The following is a 16,118-nucleotide window of genomic DNA, read 5'->3' as shown; positions in this document are numbered from 1 at the left end:
TTTCCACTTGCCCCAAAGCACTAAGTGACTTGTTCAAGGTCACAAACTGGGTAAATGAAGGCCAACAGAATCACACTCTGTACCAACTCGCTGACAGCTCATAGCCTTAGTAATTTGCATTAACTGCCAAACTACTCCTCAGCACTAGTGTTCCTTGCACCTAGGAAAAAATCGTACATCATCCTTCTTCACAATGAGGCTCAGACATATAAATAATTTTAGACCCATGGCTATTTTATCCTGTGTTAGTCAAATCTGCTAAAGCACTCCCTAACACAACACACCACTGTATACCTCAAACAGATGAAATGGGTAGAGCCTTTTAAATGTAGTCCTATCTATACATCTAAAGGAAGCATTAAAAATATACAACAATCAAGAAAAAATGTCCTCCAATCAAATATAGCCTTCAGTTGTACATTCCTCAAAGACAGCTATGATGAAATCACAATACCCTAAACCTTTCACAGAAATCCAGCAGCACACATGGACATTAGCATCATTTGTATTACACTGCTAAACAATAAATGGGATAGCCTGTCAAACTCCTTGTGACATCACTACTTTCAGAACATATAATACCACCCTAAAATATTACCTACAATCAAACTGGCTGTGCTTTATCACCTCTCTGGGACAACCCCTTCCCCCTACGCCAAAGCTCCCTTACCTTCTAGCTTAACACCCACATCAAGCTCTCACATTTATTATCTGTAGACCCCTACTCAGTTATTCTCTTTACTAATACATAGTTGCTCTAGCTACCTATAAAACATCGGAAGACTCCATGTAACTAAGTATGCATCTATGTAAAGTCCTACTGTTATATTTATATCACATTCAAGCTTATAGCACCTTCTTGTATACTTCCAGTTCACACCCATAGCTCCTTATGGTGTCCAGAACTTTTTTGGGTTTGGCTTTATTTACTAAGTGACTTACCAGCTAATGTTGTCTTTCGACTTTTCCCGGTTGCGGGTCGCCACAGTGGAACTCCGGTCCGCTAACGAATGGCAGTAGATTTTTACATGCCGAGGTGCCAGCCCTGACGCACAACCTTCCATGAAGGTACGCCCATTCACGCATGTATCTACTCAGAAGATGCTCTTGCTGAGAATTGAACCAGACGTCTTACTGTGAGGCGACAACGCTACCAGCTAATAACAGGCAATATTAGAATATGCAATGACTTATTAACAAAGGGGCACTAAGACTGCTAATCTAGGATATATTGCAGTAAAGAAATTAATCACTGTTCATCACATTCATATTTCCATATTAATGTTCATATTTTCATAACTGAGAGCCCTACATGTTATTGAGGGGTATGGAGTGATATGCTATGGTGGAAGACATTAAAATTCATTGTCGATGTCTTTTTATAGTAACCTATACCTGATACATTGCTGTCTGTCAGTAACTATGAAAATAAGCTAAATTTCCATATGCACTTAAAACTGTAAAAAACAAGTGACTTACAACCTACTGCATGACATTAGATGAAACTCTAGATGTTGTTGAAGAAAACTGTCTTTCAAATAATTTGCACTGTAAGTTGCACATCTTGAGAAATATTCAGTGTTATTTATTCTGCTAATTATACAACTGAGCATACGTTTTCAAATTTCTGTAAATATGTCAATAAATGTGCACTAATAGAGGATTTTTTATATATGTCAATAAATGTGCACTAAGAGAGGATTTTTTTATGTGGAAGCTTATTTCTGGTTAACAAAAATATTCTGATATATGAGTAGGTTATACAGTTTCCAAGATATGATAAATTGTTTGTGAAAATTTAGTAAAACATGTAATTTTGGGTTTATGTGCATTATAATATATTACATTATTTATAGAAAGACTATGAATTCACTATTATCACTGCAAAGAATAGTTCTTACTAAAAACCTTATAATGTGGACAGTGCCTTTATTGTTCACAAAATGTTGATGTTTGCTTATTGTATTCTTTTTAAGTTCATTTTTCAGAAAATGCTCTGGAAAGCAAGAGGTTTGTAGGCTGCTAGATGCGTGGTATTTCACACCATTTAGGTGTTAATGAGATGTATAAAATAAGTCACATCTATGTAACTGAACTGCATTTTAGCTTGTTTAGAGATTTCTGCTATAGGTATCTTAATGCATAACCATTGTATATATGATGCTGTAGCATAATTTTGTGTGCAGAACTTTTCTTCCCAGGCCACCACTGAAAATAGACACTATTCAGTTGGATTACCCCAGAAAATAAAAACAGTAAATTAATTAAAAAAAATAAATCTCTGGTTAGTCTCCTCTCTCATGTTCAACATTCATCTTGACATCACACATACCAAGAGAACATCTCTATTTTTTTGAGCACAAAACTCTCCCCTTTTCTCTCTCACTCCTCCAGGGCACCAATTAGGAAAGGTATCCTTCTATCTCAGCTTGAATATGGATTCCCACTTGTTTCACCAGCCTCAGCAATTCAGTCCACAGCTAAGAAAATCTGTAGATTTATCAAGCATGGTTCAAGGAGTCAACATCACTAAGACTCATGAAAAAAAGTTGGGGACCAATTAGACAAATGGTTGCCTTGCTTCCAGGCTCTCAGTTGTTCAAACATCATGAGCAACCTTTCCCCTTCTAACTTCTAAACAAATAAGGCAATCTCCCTCATATAACCTCTGAAACGTTAACCACTCGCGTCAATCTAGACTCTATACTTCAGACCATACTTTGTCAATGCTGGCCTCACCATTCTGAAGTCTGTTAAAATCACATTTAAAAGTTCAAGCTCTATATACTTTTAACCCATCAGGTCATAAATAACCTAAACCTGTATTTTTTATTATCTTGTCACTCAGCTCACTCTCTCACCTCCTTAGTGCCCAGTGTTAGAGCTCTTACGAGCAGCACAGCAAATCTTTTACTACATTGTTTTTTTTTTTTTAGTCATACAAGCTGCTTTACATGCAAGTCTTTTTCTCTGTTTCTCTGCATGTGTACCGACTTTGCTACTATCTCTACTTTTGATATCACTGTGCCTGTTTTTTTTTTTTTTCAGTACTCATTTTTGCAGTTCATTCTCTGGCTGAGATTGAAATTGGTCAACACTGATCAGAGCTCTACCCCAGTAAACAAACCAAATGGATGAATAACTAAAATTCGTAATCCACACACTAAATGAATCTTAATCTGCAAGGTATATTTCTCTCAGATAATGCTTGCACCACTCCCCTACTAAAGTAAAATACTACTACACCATGGCAAAAATGTGATTCTTAGGATGAGTTAGACTACAATGATTACAAATTCTGGTAAGTTTGACACAGTGTAGGGTCCACAGCCTATGACAACCATTCAGCAACTTCACCAGTGCCATTCTGCCTGGCAGTCTTGGGATATGACGGAATAACCATTTCAACAAAGCAAGCAAAATAAATGCATACAAAACAGTAGCTATGCAGTTGTTTGCTTTTAGCTGTATGCAGGACTTACTAGGTTATCTAGCCACATTACATGTGGTAGCAACATTGCAGACAATTCATCCTTCTTTAAAGACAAATATAGCTTAGGATTCTTAGTGAAAAATCCCTATAAAAGCTCTACTGACATACCTTAAATACGCATATCTGGAAGTACTTTAAATATATCCAATTCAGTTGTTGTAGCTGCCTCTGGAGTGACAAGCATATGCAATTCTATATTTGAACAATACAGAACAGGTAATGTATGTTAAAGTGTATCACACTAAATAGTATGTTGGTCTATTTCCCCTATGGGCTGTGACCAGTTTAACCTTCTCTCCCTACACTATCCCACTCTTGCGGAAGAACCAGAGTCAGTGAAACAAATAAGTGGCTACACAAGCAATAATCCTGTTTGCCCATTACTCTCTCTTTTCTGACCCACTACAGGCATTCACAGTAAGGTTTACATGTATTTTCTCATAAAAGCAGAGGACAACAACTCTGTAAGAGGCAATTCACTCACATCATATGCACCAGCTTTGATCTGCTGATAGAGTTTGTGTTGATCTTCATCCCAAAATGGAGGATAGCCAACAAGAAGAATATAAAGTATTACACCTACAAAAAAATATATATTTTCAGTTAGTGACAATAAGTATTGCAAGCAGAAGGCAACATATTATCTTGTATATCTTCATGCTTTAACACAGGCTACCTTGCCCACTTAGCTCTTTACCATTTCCAATTTAATATCGCCGCTGCTAAAACTACAGTACATTTTCTAGATAAATGTAAAATGTCCCTACCATTTAGTTAACACAATTCCTTCTGCTCTCAGAACACCAGTATTCATAACTGTTTGTTGATGAAATCTCATCCAAATGGTCCACAAATATCTAGATTAACAAATTTAATTTCACGGACTCGTAATGGAATAAACAGCAAAATGAAATTTCAAATAATGCATTTTCCAAAACTGAGGAGATACTGTCAATGGAAATCAGTATGGAGGTCCATATCTTGACTAAATCTTCTTGTTTTACATCATCAAAGCTATTCATTGTGTAATAACTTTTCAGTGGAGAAGACATTACACAAAATAAAGGAAGTACACCTGTGGCAGCTACAAATAACACTGGACCACTGCTATAAACTGGTTATAAGGAATGTTAGTGTACAGTGACCTAACATCAAGTACAATCATATAAGAAGAATTCTTCAGGCATATGTCTTTAATATTATTTAAAAAGCATGTTGTACACTTAATTCTTGCTGGCACATGTGCTAATAGAGGTTTAAGAAAATATTCCATTAAATAAGAAGCCAGTTCCATAAAAGAATCTCTCCCTAAAACAGCTGGTCTTTCAGGTGGCCCAAAAGCATTTTATGAATTTTAAAAAGAAAATATAGGACTTATGGGGGAGGTATTACTTGTATAAGTCTGGTTTATATGAGGATGCCATGTATTAACCAAAAATGTGATATATTTTCAGGAACACTGTTCTCTCCTGGTTAGTGATACTGTAGTAGGTGCTATAGTTTTGCCCCCATTTATTACACTTCTTTATGTTTCTTTTCTTTTTGAAGATCAATATTTCAAGTACATCATCATCATGGTATCATAGACAAAAGCACTTGACCTTTTAAAACATTCTTTATTAAAGTTGGCATTCAACTCCAGCACTGCCAGATCGTTCATTGGTTCTGGGGATTTGGTTTACATCCTGTGTGGTCATCTTCCAGTGCAGTTATTGGAATTATTTAAATAATAATGATTCTGGAATGCAATTTAGTATGAGTTTACTTTTGTTAAGGACTTTCTGGATGTGTTGGTCACAAAATTGATTGATGGTGCTTTGGTCACTATTTCAAATAAAAAATTCCATAGGAATTCTTTGTTACAAGGAAAGTTGTGATCCTAGACACATCACCAAAATATCCCAAAGTCTCGGTTTTTGAGATTTAAAAGATATGTAGTAAACAAAGGTCCAACAACTGTAGCAAGAGAACAGAGGCTCCAAGTGGAAAACACAAGAAACAGGAACACACCAAATCCACTGGATACACCACACAGAGGAATCCACAATGTAGAAAACTTCTTTAATGAAGAACTGGAACACACAAGCGCTTTCGCATAGTAACACTATGCTTCTTCAGGTGTAATAAAACATGAAATTGAGCAACCTTTTATACAAAAGCTCTTGGTGCTCAAAACTGGCTAATCAGAACACTAATTGAATAATTATAGCATTCAAGCTAAGCTAGTTTAAAGGGGTATCATTAACAAATTCAAAGATGTTAAACATAGACGAAAAGAGAATAAAAAACATATGAAAGAGCATGAATAAAAACAATTAACATAAAATGCGCCAAAGCGCTTTAAAACAATTATGCTGTCACACCAAAAAACAGCAACTTCTGGCCTAAGCTGACAGTGCAAGCCTGCTGAAAAAGAGTTGCTTATAAAACAAAGCAGCAAGTGTCAGTGATCAAATACATAATATGGTCCATATTTCAAAAAGTTCACAAAATATGAGCAAAAGAACCACGAATACATTAATAAAATACTTTAATAAAAAATAAAATAGATAATATCCCTAGAGGTAGAATCGCTCAACAGAGTTCATCGTGAGCCCCTTATCATAGAGCAAATAATCAGAGCTAATGCATCAAAAACACCAGATGATCATATTGTTGTATCAGTAAGGGCAAATGGTATTATCAAACTCTGCCTAGCAGAAATATCCATATAATAAATATTGTCAAGAAACGGCAATGTAGTGTCATTAATGAATAGTGCAGAACATGCCGGTTAATAAAATCAGCTTAATATCGCCTTCTCAATGAAAAAACATCTATAGAACCTACTAATGCACAAAATCCTAGACCTATATAACATAGTTGACTTACACAAAAGGTAAGTAATAAAACTCACCAGTAACGGCAACAATGAAAATAGGAATAAAACCGTTGTAGCCTCCTGTATGCACGGAGAGCCATATGACGACAGTCAAAACAACGAAAACTGGTCCGACAGTAAAAAACATCCTATAACCAACAGCAACTGTCGGACTAAACAAAGAAGGACACACCTTCATCATAACCATCTGATCAACGGCTTTACGTAAAACCAGGAAAACCAACAACCAGAACCAACTGAAAAATCAAATACTGAGTGTTGATACAAGTATATGGAAATATATAATAAAGAATCAGAGGATCTGGCGGAATGCAAAACACTATTTGCCACTATAAAGATGGTGCACATAAAAACCGTGCATACAGGAGGCTACAACGGTTTTATTCCTATTTTCATTGTTGCCGTTACTGGTGAGTTACTGGTGAGTTTTATTACTTACCTTTTGTGTAAGTCAACTATGTTATATAGGTCTAGGATTTTGTGCATTAGTAGGTTCTATAGATGTTTTTTCATTGAGAAGGCGATATTAAGCTGATTTTATTAACCGGCATGTTCTGCACTATTCATTAATGACACTACATTGCCGTTTCTTGACAATATTTATTATATGGATATTTCTGCTAGGCAGAGTTTGATAATACCATTTGCCCTTACTGATACAACAATATGATCATCTGGTGTTTTTGATGCATTAGCTCTGATTATTTGCTCTATGATAAGGGGCTCACGATGAACTCTGTTGAGCGATTCTACCTCTAGGGATATTATCTATTTTATTTTCTATTAAAGTATTCGTGGTTCTTTTGCTCATATTTTGTGAACTTTTTGAAATATGGACCATATTATGTATTTGATCACTGACACTTGCTGCTTTGTTTTATAAGCAACTCTGAGTTTTCAGCAGGCTTGCACTGTCAGCTTAGGCCAGAAGTTGCTGTTTTTTGGTGTGACAGCATAATTGTTTTAAAGCGCTTTGGCGCATTTTATGTTAATTGTTTTTATTCATGCTCTTTCATATGTTTTTTATTCTCTTTTTGTCTATGTTTAACATCTTTGAATTTGTTAATGATACCCCTTTAAACTAGCTTAGCTTGAATGCTATAATTATTCAATTAGTGTTCTGATTAGCCAGTTTTGAGCACCAAGAGCTTTTGTATAAAAGGTTGCTCAATTTCATGTTTTATTACACCTGAAGAAGCATAGTGTTACTATGCTAGCGCTGTGTGTTCCAGTTCTTCATTAAAGAAGTTTTCTACATTGTGGATTCCTCTGTGTGGTGTATCCAGTGGATTTGGTGTGTTCCCATATGTAGTAAACAGGAAGATTATGATAAAGAAATTGATGCACTTGCACTAAATTTTGTTGAAAGAGGATATTATTTGCCTGATATTACCCATATCAGGGACCCTATTAACATATTTAGGTTTGAAACACTGGCTTACAAAAATAAGACTGAAAAGGATTCATCGGTTCAAGATACGATTTTTGCTCAAATATAGCAATGACATTTTTCAGACCCAAAATATTGTCTGCAAACACTGGTGTTTAATTTCTGGCAAACGTTCAAATCACCTTTTTGGCCATCACAAGGTGATAACATTGGAAAAATATGTTGTATGTTTTAAAACAATAAAGCACAACCTAGAAAACAGGCTCTATGGAGTTGCTCCCCCCTTGTGGCAACTACGTATTGCCAATGTTTGCAAAACTAAACATTTTACATATGCATATACATCTAAAGTCTTGGAGATTAGAAGTCTGATTACTTGTGTGAAACCATGGGTGATTTATTTCGTGATAAGTCAATATGGTAGCTTTTATGTTAGGCAAACCTCCTTGCTGTAGAAACTAGAAAAAATTCGTTTTTTGTTTTTTTTTTTTTTTGTGGAGTATTTACACACACATCCATCCAACCATCCATTACCCCTTTTTTCCCATTTCTGCAGATATGATTGGGATGTCACTGCAACAGTGACAATAATCTAGAGTCAAGGTTCACACCACCAGCTGGCTAACGCTGCCTTGGTTGTTCTTCCACACCACAAACATGCACACTCACACATATGACAAATTTTGAGTGTCCATTCCACCTAATACAGGTCTTGGAATGTGTGAGGTAACCAGAGCACCTGGACAAAACCCATGCAAACATAGGAAGAGCATGCAGATTTTACACAGAACGCACCCCACAGAGTTGAAATGGAGAACCTTTTGCTGTAAGGCAAATATGCTATCTGCTGCTCCAGTGACCCGCCACATATGCGTATATATGTGTGTGTGTGTGTGTGTGTGTGTGTGTGTGTGTGTGCATCTATAGCTATATATCTATATATGTACACACTCAAAATGCACACACACACACATATATATATATATATATATATATATATATATATATATATACATACAAACACACACATATACAAGTACAAACACACACACACACACACTTACCATATAAGGCTATCTATATGTCTATATATTTAAATAAATTAACAGCAAAATCTGTTCCATCAATTACTCTTTACTGAAGGCAGAATAAACAGTCTCTGATATCACACAATAATCACAAAAAGAAGACTTCCTAACCTCACTATTTAGTAAGCTCACTCCTAACAAAGTTGACGATGGAGTATGATAACCATCACTCGTCAACCGAGTGATACCAAATGAGCTGTTAAGACTTACATATATAAACATATAACTCACATGCACACAAACGAGTATATACGTGTGTGAGTGTGTGTGTAATATATATATATATATATATATATATATATATATATATATATATATATATATAGAGGATCATTACTATATCCCGAATGTTCAAAGTACCGACGCCCAAAATCGCGAGACGGAATTGTCTGACAACAGCTATAGTGCACCTGGAGATATAGGCAAACTATACAGTCGACTACTGTCTCAGCAAAGGAGGAATGCATTGGTTATTGAAGGATATGTGTATCATCTAGAAAGGAAAACATATCCCCGCCGTTACTGGTGCTGTAAGTTTAAACGGAGCGAAAGGTGCAAAGGTAGAATGGTAACGTTGTCTTTATCAGAGGGTGAGCAGTTATTAAAGAGTATGCCTTACAATCACTGTGGAGATCCATTTGACGTTGAAAAATATAAAGTCTGTGGTACACTGAAGGAGAAAGCGTGTATCTCTAGAGATGCACCTTGCATGTTACTTGAAACAGCTATTCATCTGTAGAATTCGTAAGAGCCATAGCTCGTTTATTAAAGATGTGAGACATCTATTCTGTCGTACCTTCATGCACTGGCTGGTGTCTCTGTTTATATGGGTTCACTTATGTTTCTTCATGTTTATTGGCTACAATGAGTGTTACGAAGTTGTACAAGGGATTTGTGCGGATTGTATTTCTGTTGATATTCACACGTATGGAGAGGTGTTGTGTAGCATTGCGTGTGCTATGTCTATGGTTAAAGGTCTTTGTTTTCAGTTTAAAGTATTTCACAGGGTGTATTTCACTATAGCTGTTGTCACACTGGTTTCATTCGGTATTTTGGGCTTTCGTGATTGTGGACTTCGGGATTCAGTAGTTTAGGTATTTTGCAATTTCGGTACTTCCGTCTCGAGATTTTGGGCGTCGGTACTTTGAACATTCAGGATATAGTAGTGATCCCATATATATATATATATATATATATATATATATATATATATATATATATATTCACACATACATATACACACACACATACATATAAACACACGCATACATACATATCCACACATACATATACACACACACAATACATACATATACACACACAATACATACACATACATACACACACACAAACACATTTTGTATATATATATATATATATATATATATATATATATATATATATATACACATATATATGTAGATGTATATACACACACAGTATTTATTTTCATTTGTTTACAGGGAAAGCCTGATTGGGCCTAGAGGACCCATTTTCAGCTGAGCTCTGGGAAGAAAAGCTTCACATAGTTCACAGTCAAGGATAAAGAACGATACGATACATTCCATAGAGACCTTTAAACAACAGTAGAAGTAATATACGAGGAGGAAGTGCAAATTTAAAGAAAATCTGGACTAACACAGGAAATGTGGATCAGAAAATGCAGTTACTAGCAGAGGAAAAGGAGGAAGGTAGATAAGACATTAGCCAGGAATAGAGCAAGAGCAGAGTGAGGTGCTGGATAGGAATTCCTTTAGAAGACTTTAAATATTTGTAAGTTTGGGTTACATCTAATGGATACTGGGATAGAGTTCCATATTTTGTTACAGTGTGGGAGAACAGGCAGAAACTAGGAGATGTATTGGGCTTGTAGATGTAGATGAAGATAAGATGTTTATTACTAGAGTGAATGGGTCAGTTAGGATGATAGCAAGAAAGAATGTTGTTTATGGCATGACAAGCTGTGAGTTTATAAATTAGGTTATATGCTGTAATTAGCTGCAGGTAGCTGAGGTGATGGGAGAGTTTAAGCCAATTTAATGAGTGGAGAACAGTACAATGGTCAGTGAAGTGTCTTGATCTAAAAGCAAACTTTGCAGCTCTATTATAACATACTTCGAATTTAGATTTTATTGCGGTTTGGAGTTTTGTAAGTATTGGAGTTTCATATAGGAGTGATGGAAGGAAGTATGTAGTTGCGAGGGTGATTTCTGTGGTTGAATTTAAGAAATATTTGTGACAGCAGAGCATGCCAATTTTTAGCGAGTTTTTTTATGTTATTTTTGATGTGAAGATCCAATTTAAGACGGTCATCAATTATCATGTCTAGTAGCTTTGTATGGGGGACTACTTTCAGTTTGGCATTATTTATTGAAAAGATTTTAAAGTTCTGTTTGCTATTATGCTAGGATTTTGAGACGAAGAGGAGAAGCTCACATTTATTAGCATTAATAAGTTGGGCATTGCAGTCAGGTCTCATTTGAGATGATATATTCTTGAATTATTTATAAGTGATATGACAGACTATTAGAGGAGCACATAAGTGTGGAATCATCCTCACACTGGATGAGAGAGGCTTGGCAGGAGGTGGTTTGGAGGTTACTGATGAAGATACTGAAAAAGAGGGGTCCAAGGACATAATCTTTTGATACTGCAGTGGTGTTAGGGATGTAAGGGAATAAGACAGCCTTGCCATTTTAATGCTTGGTGTCTATCAGATAAATAGATATGGAACCAATTTAGAGCAGAAGTAAACAGACTAATATTGGATGACTGTTGCAAGAATTTCTGGTAACAGACCATGTTAAAAGCTTTAAAATGGTTGAGGGATAGTGTGGGTACTATCTTGTCAGTGTTTCCTGCTCTACATAGTGTCCATGAAGGATAGAAGGGCAGAAATTGTACTATGACTAGGCCTGAAACCATGTTTGTAGGGGATTAACAGTTGATTTTGTAGGATGTGTTGGACCAGCGGGGTGTAGATGCAGTTTACTGGTAGCTTAGACAGGGGAGGCAGTATTGTTGTTGTGTAGAATATAGCAACTTCAGTTGAGCTTCCATGTTTGTATAGAGGCATGACAGAAACTGTTTTCCATATGAATGGAACATGGGATTGGAATATGTGTCTACTGAGGGGGCTACTATCTGGGTGGGCTACAGCATGAGCAGCTAGTTTAAGATATTCTGGGAAAGGTTGTCAGATGCAAGGGAAGACAGTTTAAGTTTAAGCTGTTATTTTATAGTGTGAAAGTGGGGCCTGGTTTGAGGGATGTGTTAGGGGAAGTGGTGTGTCAAATTTTGTTGGATAGAGATGGTTTAAGATGGGTTGTGACAGAGATGGTGTGTGGAAACATTTGAGTAGTTTGGGATAATGAGTTGGATGAAGAAGCTGAATTTATAAGAAAGAGAAGAGATGCAGTCCATAAAGTATTGTATAAGGTTGGAGTTTGTTGTGGTGAGTTGTTAGGAGAATTATTACGGCCTTTTTTGGTACCAGGATTCAGAAGACACTTTACAGAAGACCAAAATTGTTTTCACTTTGCATATGATTAATTTGAAGGTGAACTTTTTTGCCTATTTTTTGACTAAGTTGTAAAGTTGAAAGTGTTCAGTTGGTTTATCTTTCTGTCATTGTTTCTAAGCTATGTCCCTGTCATTTTAAGGTTTTTGGTTTTAGAAAGCCAACAACCATGAGTTTTTTTTTTACTCTTTTTGTATGTAGTGGGACTACGCTATTAAGTGTGTTCAGAAACAAAGTATCTGTATTGAAACAGTTGACTACTTAATTTAGGGGTAGAGTTTTTAATGGGCACCAGTTCACAACCAGTAATGTTTCACTGAAAGACTGACAGTGGAAATTAAAAAGGTTGTGTTGTCTTCAGTTCATGTTTTTTAGTTTAGTGGGTATACACTCTCTGGGTGTAAGCAGGCAGATGGTCATTTACAGCATTAGAAAGTGTACCTGCAAAGTTTCATTTATACATCCCCATATACAGTCGAGGATACTAACTTTGTTGCGTTTGTTGTTGCATCTTTCTAGGGATGTTATGAGCCATGCAAAACCAAATAGGTTTATGGTAGAGGAAGGGTAATGTGGGGATAGGGTTAGCCAGTCACTGTTGACATTGCTGGGAGGGGGAGGTTAATTACAGATGGCTCTATTTGTCCAGGAGAGAAATTATTTTCTAGTATACATATATTAATGTCTGGATGTATATATAGTGTGATAAAATACAGAAATCATAGTGTATTTTTCCTTTCTAAATTTAGGAAGGTAATAAGTACTTCAGCAGTATGGAAGTTTAGGATTGGCTTGGAGAATTAAAAGATGGTCTAATCTAATTATGTTGTAGCCAGGAGGGAGAATTTCACTGTCACTTATATTTGATCTAAACCAGGTTTCTATGATGGCAAACATGGCAGGGGTATATTGAGACTTCCCGGCATGCAGTTCAGTTATTTTATTACATATATTTTATAGATTTACTGTGATGAGGTTAATGTCTTTTGATGCAATGTTAAGCACTGGGTGGAAGAAATGTATTAATCTAAGTGGAGTTTAGAAATAGGAGTTACGGAATGGGGTGGAAAGACTGAGATGATGAGAAGAGGTAAGAAGACTGTAGAAAGAGGTGGTGGAATATGTATGACAGTGTTAGAAGAGGTCCAGTGTTAAGGTGGATGTCCCTAAACTGTAAGATTTTAGAGGCATGTGGTCTATGGCTGGAAACAGGTTTGAGTTTTAATAGAGCATATGTGATTTTTGTAGGTGGAGGTTGGAAGTGGACTAAGAAGGATACTGATGTTAAGATTATAAAGACTTGGTGAGATATCATGGTAGCTGATGGAGAGGTGAATGTATAAACTATGATTAGTAGTGTGGTGCACAGGCTTAGGAATTAAAGGGATGTGGCAGGTTGTGGAGTATGGTAGCAGCAGCTGAAGAATGAAAAGCAGGGTAGGAAATACCACTGGGAGGGCATATTTCTAGGATGATAAAAAGTATGGAGTAAAACGTCTGTATAGAGACAGTGAGTGTGTGCGATGATGTAAAAGGAGGTGTAGTAGATGTATATACTTTGCAGTATAGGACAGAGACAAACATTTAACTAAATTTTATGGGTGGAACAGATATTTTAGAAACTGGAAGGGTTGCTATGAAAAGTAGGAGTGACTGAAGATAGTTTACGGGAGATTGGATTATAGTACTAGTGGTAGTATGATGCAGTTGTGGAACATTTTGAAAGTTTAAAGTCTTTTTGGGATATAAAATTAATGAAGATGAAACAAAGGCTATAGATGTTAATTATTTACCTACAAATGAATTGAATCATCAATATCCATATTTATGGGGATATGATAAGATGAAGTATTCAGGTGTACAGATTTAAAAGACTTCTATTATGGCAGCTAAGGATATGTGGGAAGAGACTAAACCAAAAATAATACAAAAACTAGGAAACTGGAAGCCCTTGTTTATGGATATTAATAGCAAGATACAAACAGTTAAAACACTTCTAGTCCCTTTAGTTTTATATACAGGTAAGGCATATTTCTACCAATCAGTGGAAAAGTTGTGGACAATAATCAATAAACAGTTAAAATAATTTTTTGGGAGAGAAAGAAGGCAAGAGTTAAGCAGGATAAGTTGATCCTTCAAATCCGGTAGTCTTAAATCATCTTGTTCTGTTGGAAGGGATATTTTAGAGCTATACAGTTAAGGCTCATATATATAATACATCAAAAAGTTATTATTCAAAGTGGAGAGGATGATGTTGAAGCAGGATGAAGTTTGAGAAATATGGAGAGTGTGTGATATGGGAAGTAGATGGGATAAGGCCAAGAGGAAATAAGGACTGCAGGCTAAAGAATGGCTTCCCTACCTAGGACTGAAATCAGAGTAAGGCAAAGACAAAGAGATAGGGGAATCGTAAGTGAAATACCTACTCTGGTAGAGTTTTTAGTTGAACGTAGAACAAAAACTGCTGTTAAAACAGGGATAATTAATACAGCATATAAAATATTGTATTAGCAGAACAAAGATCAGAGGAGGTTAGAAAAGATTAGGAGGAGAGACTGAAAAAGCAATTTACAATAGAACAAGGGAATGACATATGTATGGCTCTCAAGTACATAAAAAAATGCTTAACCTTCTGGACTTTTGTTATTAGAAGTGTTTGCATGGGTATTCTTTTACCCCAAGCAGACTTCAATAATTCTTCGAGTAGACAGCAAATGTTAGAGGTGTAATTGGAATGAAAAAGGTAACTGAGGACATATGTTTTTGGAGTGCAAGAATTTGGCATATTTTAATTTAAAAATTCCCGTGATCTGAATTGCCTAGACATAGAGGCCTTGTTAAGTTTAAGTCTGATTTACATTTTCTAGTGTTTGCTTTTCTGGTAGCCAACAAAGTGTTAAACTTATCTGAAGTACTGAATACTGTAAAAGAGTTAAAATACCCAGAAGGGTTGGACAGTTAAACTTCATTTTTGAAGATGTACATAGTTTTGTGTGCATGTTCTAAGTTAATATGTAATGGGGATGTTCTGAACATTTTAGTTTTTTTGTGCGAGGGTTTGCATTAAAACAAAAAGTCTTGAAAAATGTGAAATATGTTCAAATAGAGATGAGAACAAACAACTGTATAAAAGATCAGCTGCCAAACATTAGTGTGTGCATGCAAGACAAACGTTTGAAATATCTGTTCAAAAAACTGTCATGTATAACAGGTGGGAACAACAGTTTTGTATCATAATGGCTATGCTATCCATATTATCTTGGAACATAAATGGCCTTAAAGGTATACATAAAAAGTAAAGCATATTGAATTATATTCAGAAATGAAGAGTGCAAATAATACTGCAGGAGACCCATTTGGAAAGAAATGACAGGATTTCAAGATGGATTAGCAGAATATCAGGGACAAAGCAAGAAAGGAGTAATTACACTAATTTCTAGAGGGGCTCCAATACTGACAGAAAAGAAAAAAAAAACAATAAGAGTAGATTTGTGGTATTAAGGGGCCATTGGCAAGGGAGGCGGGATTATACTGGCAGGTATTTATAGTCCACCAAAAACTGCTATTATGAAGCTTAAGAAAATTTTGGGAGACAATCAACTTTCAGGAGGGAATGCTACCTTTAGGTAGGGACTAGAACCTGATTTGAAATAGTGAAGATTCAACAGAGAGACCTAGAAGGGGAACTATAACAAAAGAGAGTACAGCTCTAAAGAAATTTATGAAAACATTTGGTATGGAAGATA

The 16,118-nt window shown here is 35.9% G+C and overlaps 1 protein-coding gene across 12 annotated transcripts in view; it reads right to left on the bottom strand.

Moving 5' to 3' along the window:
• Window positions 1–16,118, bottom strand: part of CAMK2B (calcium/calmodulin dependent protein kinase II beta) — a 3,372,251-nt gene that overhangs the window by 2,070,441 nt on the left and 1,285,692 nt on the right. For all 12 annotated transcript variants that reach the window (XM_044084245.1, XM_044084244.1, XM_044084249.1 and 9 more), the window contains exon 9: window positions 3,978–4,072. In XM_044084245.1, coding sequence (XP_043940180.1) covers window positions 3,978–4,072 — 95 coding nt within the window. The remainder of the gene's footprint in view (window positions 1–3,977; window positions 4,073–16,118) is intronic.

Source organism: Protopterus annectens, chromosome 9.part0 (assembly GCF_019279795.1).
Source record: "Protopterus annectens isolate FY-2018-M chromosome 9.part0, PAN1.0, whole genome shotgun sequence".
In the NCBI taxonomy this organism is placed as follows: Eukaryota; Metazoa; Chordata; order Ceratodontiformes; family Protopteridae; genus Protopterus; species Protopterus annectens.
Note: the sequence above shows the minus strand (reverse complement) of the source record. Positions and strands in the feature narration are given on the sequence as shown.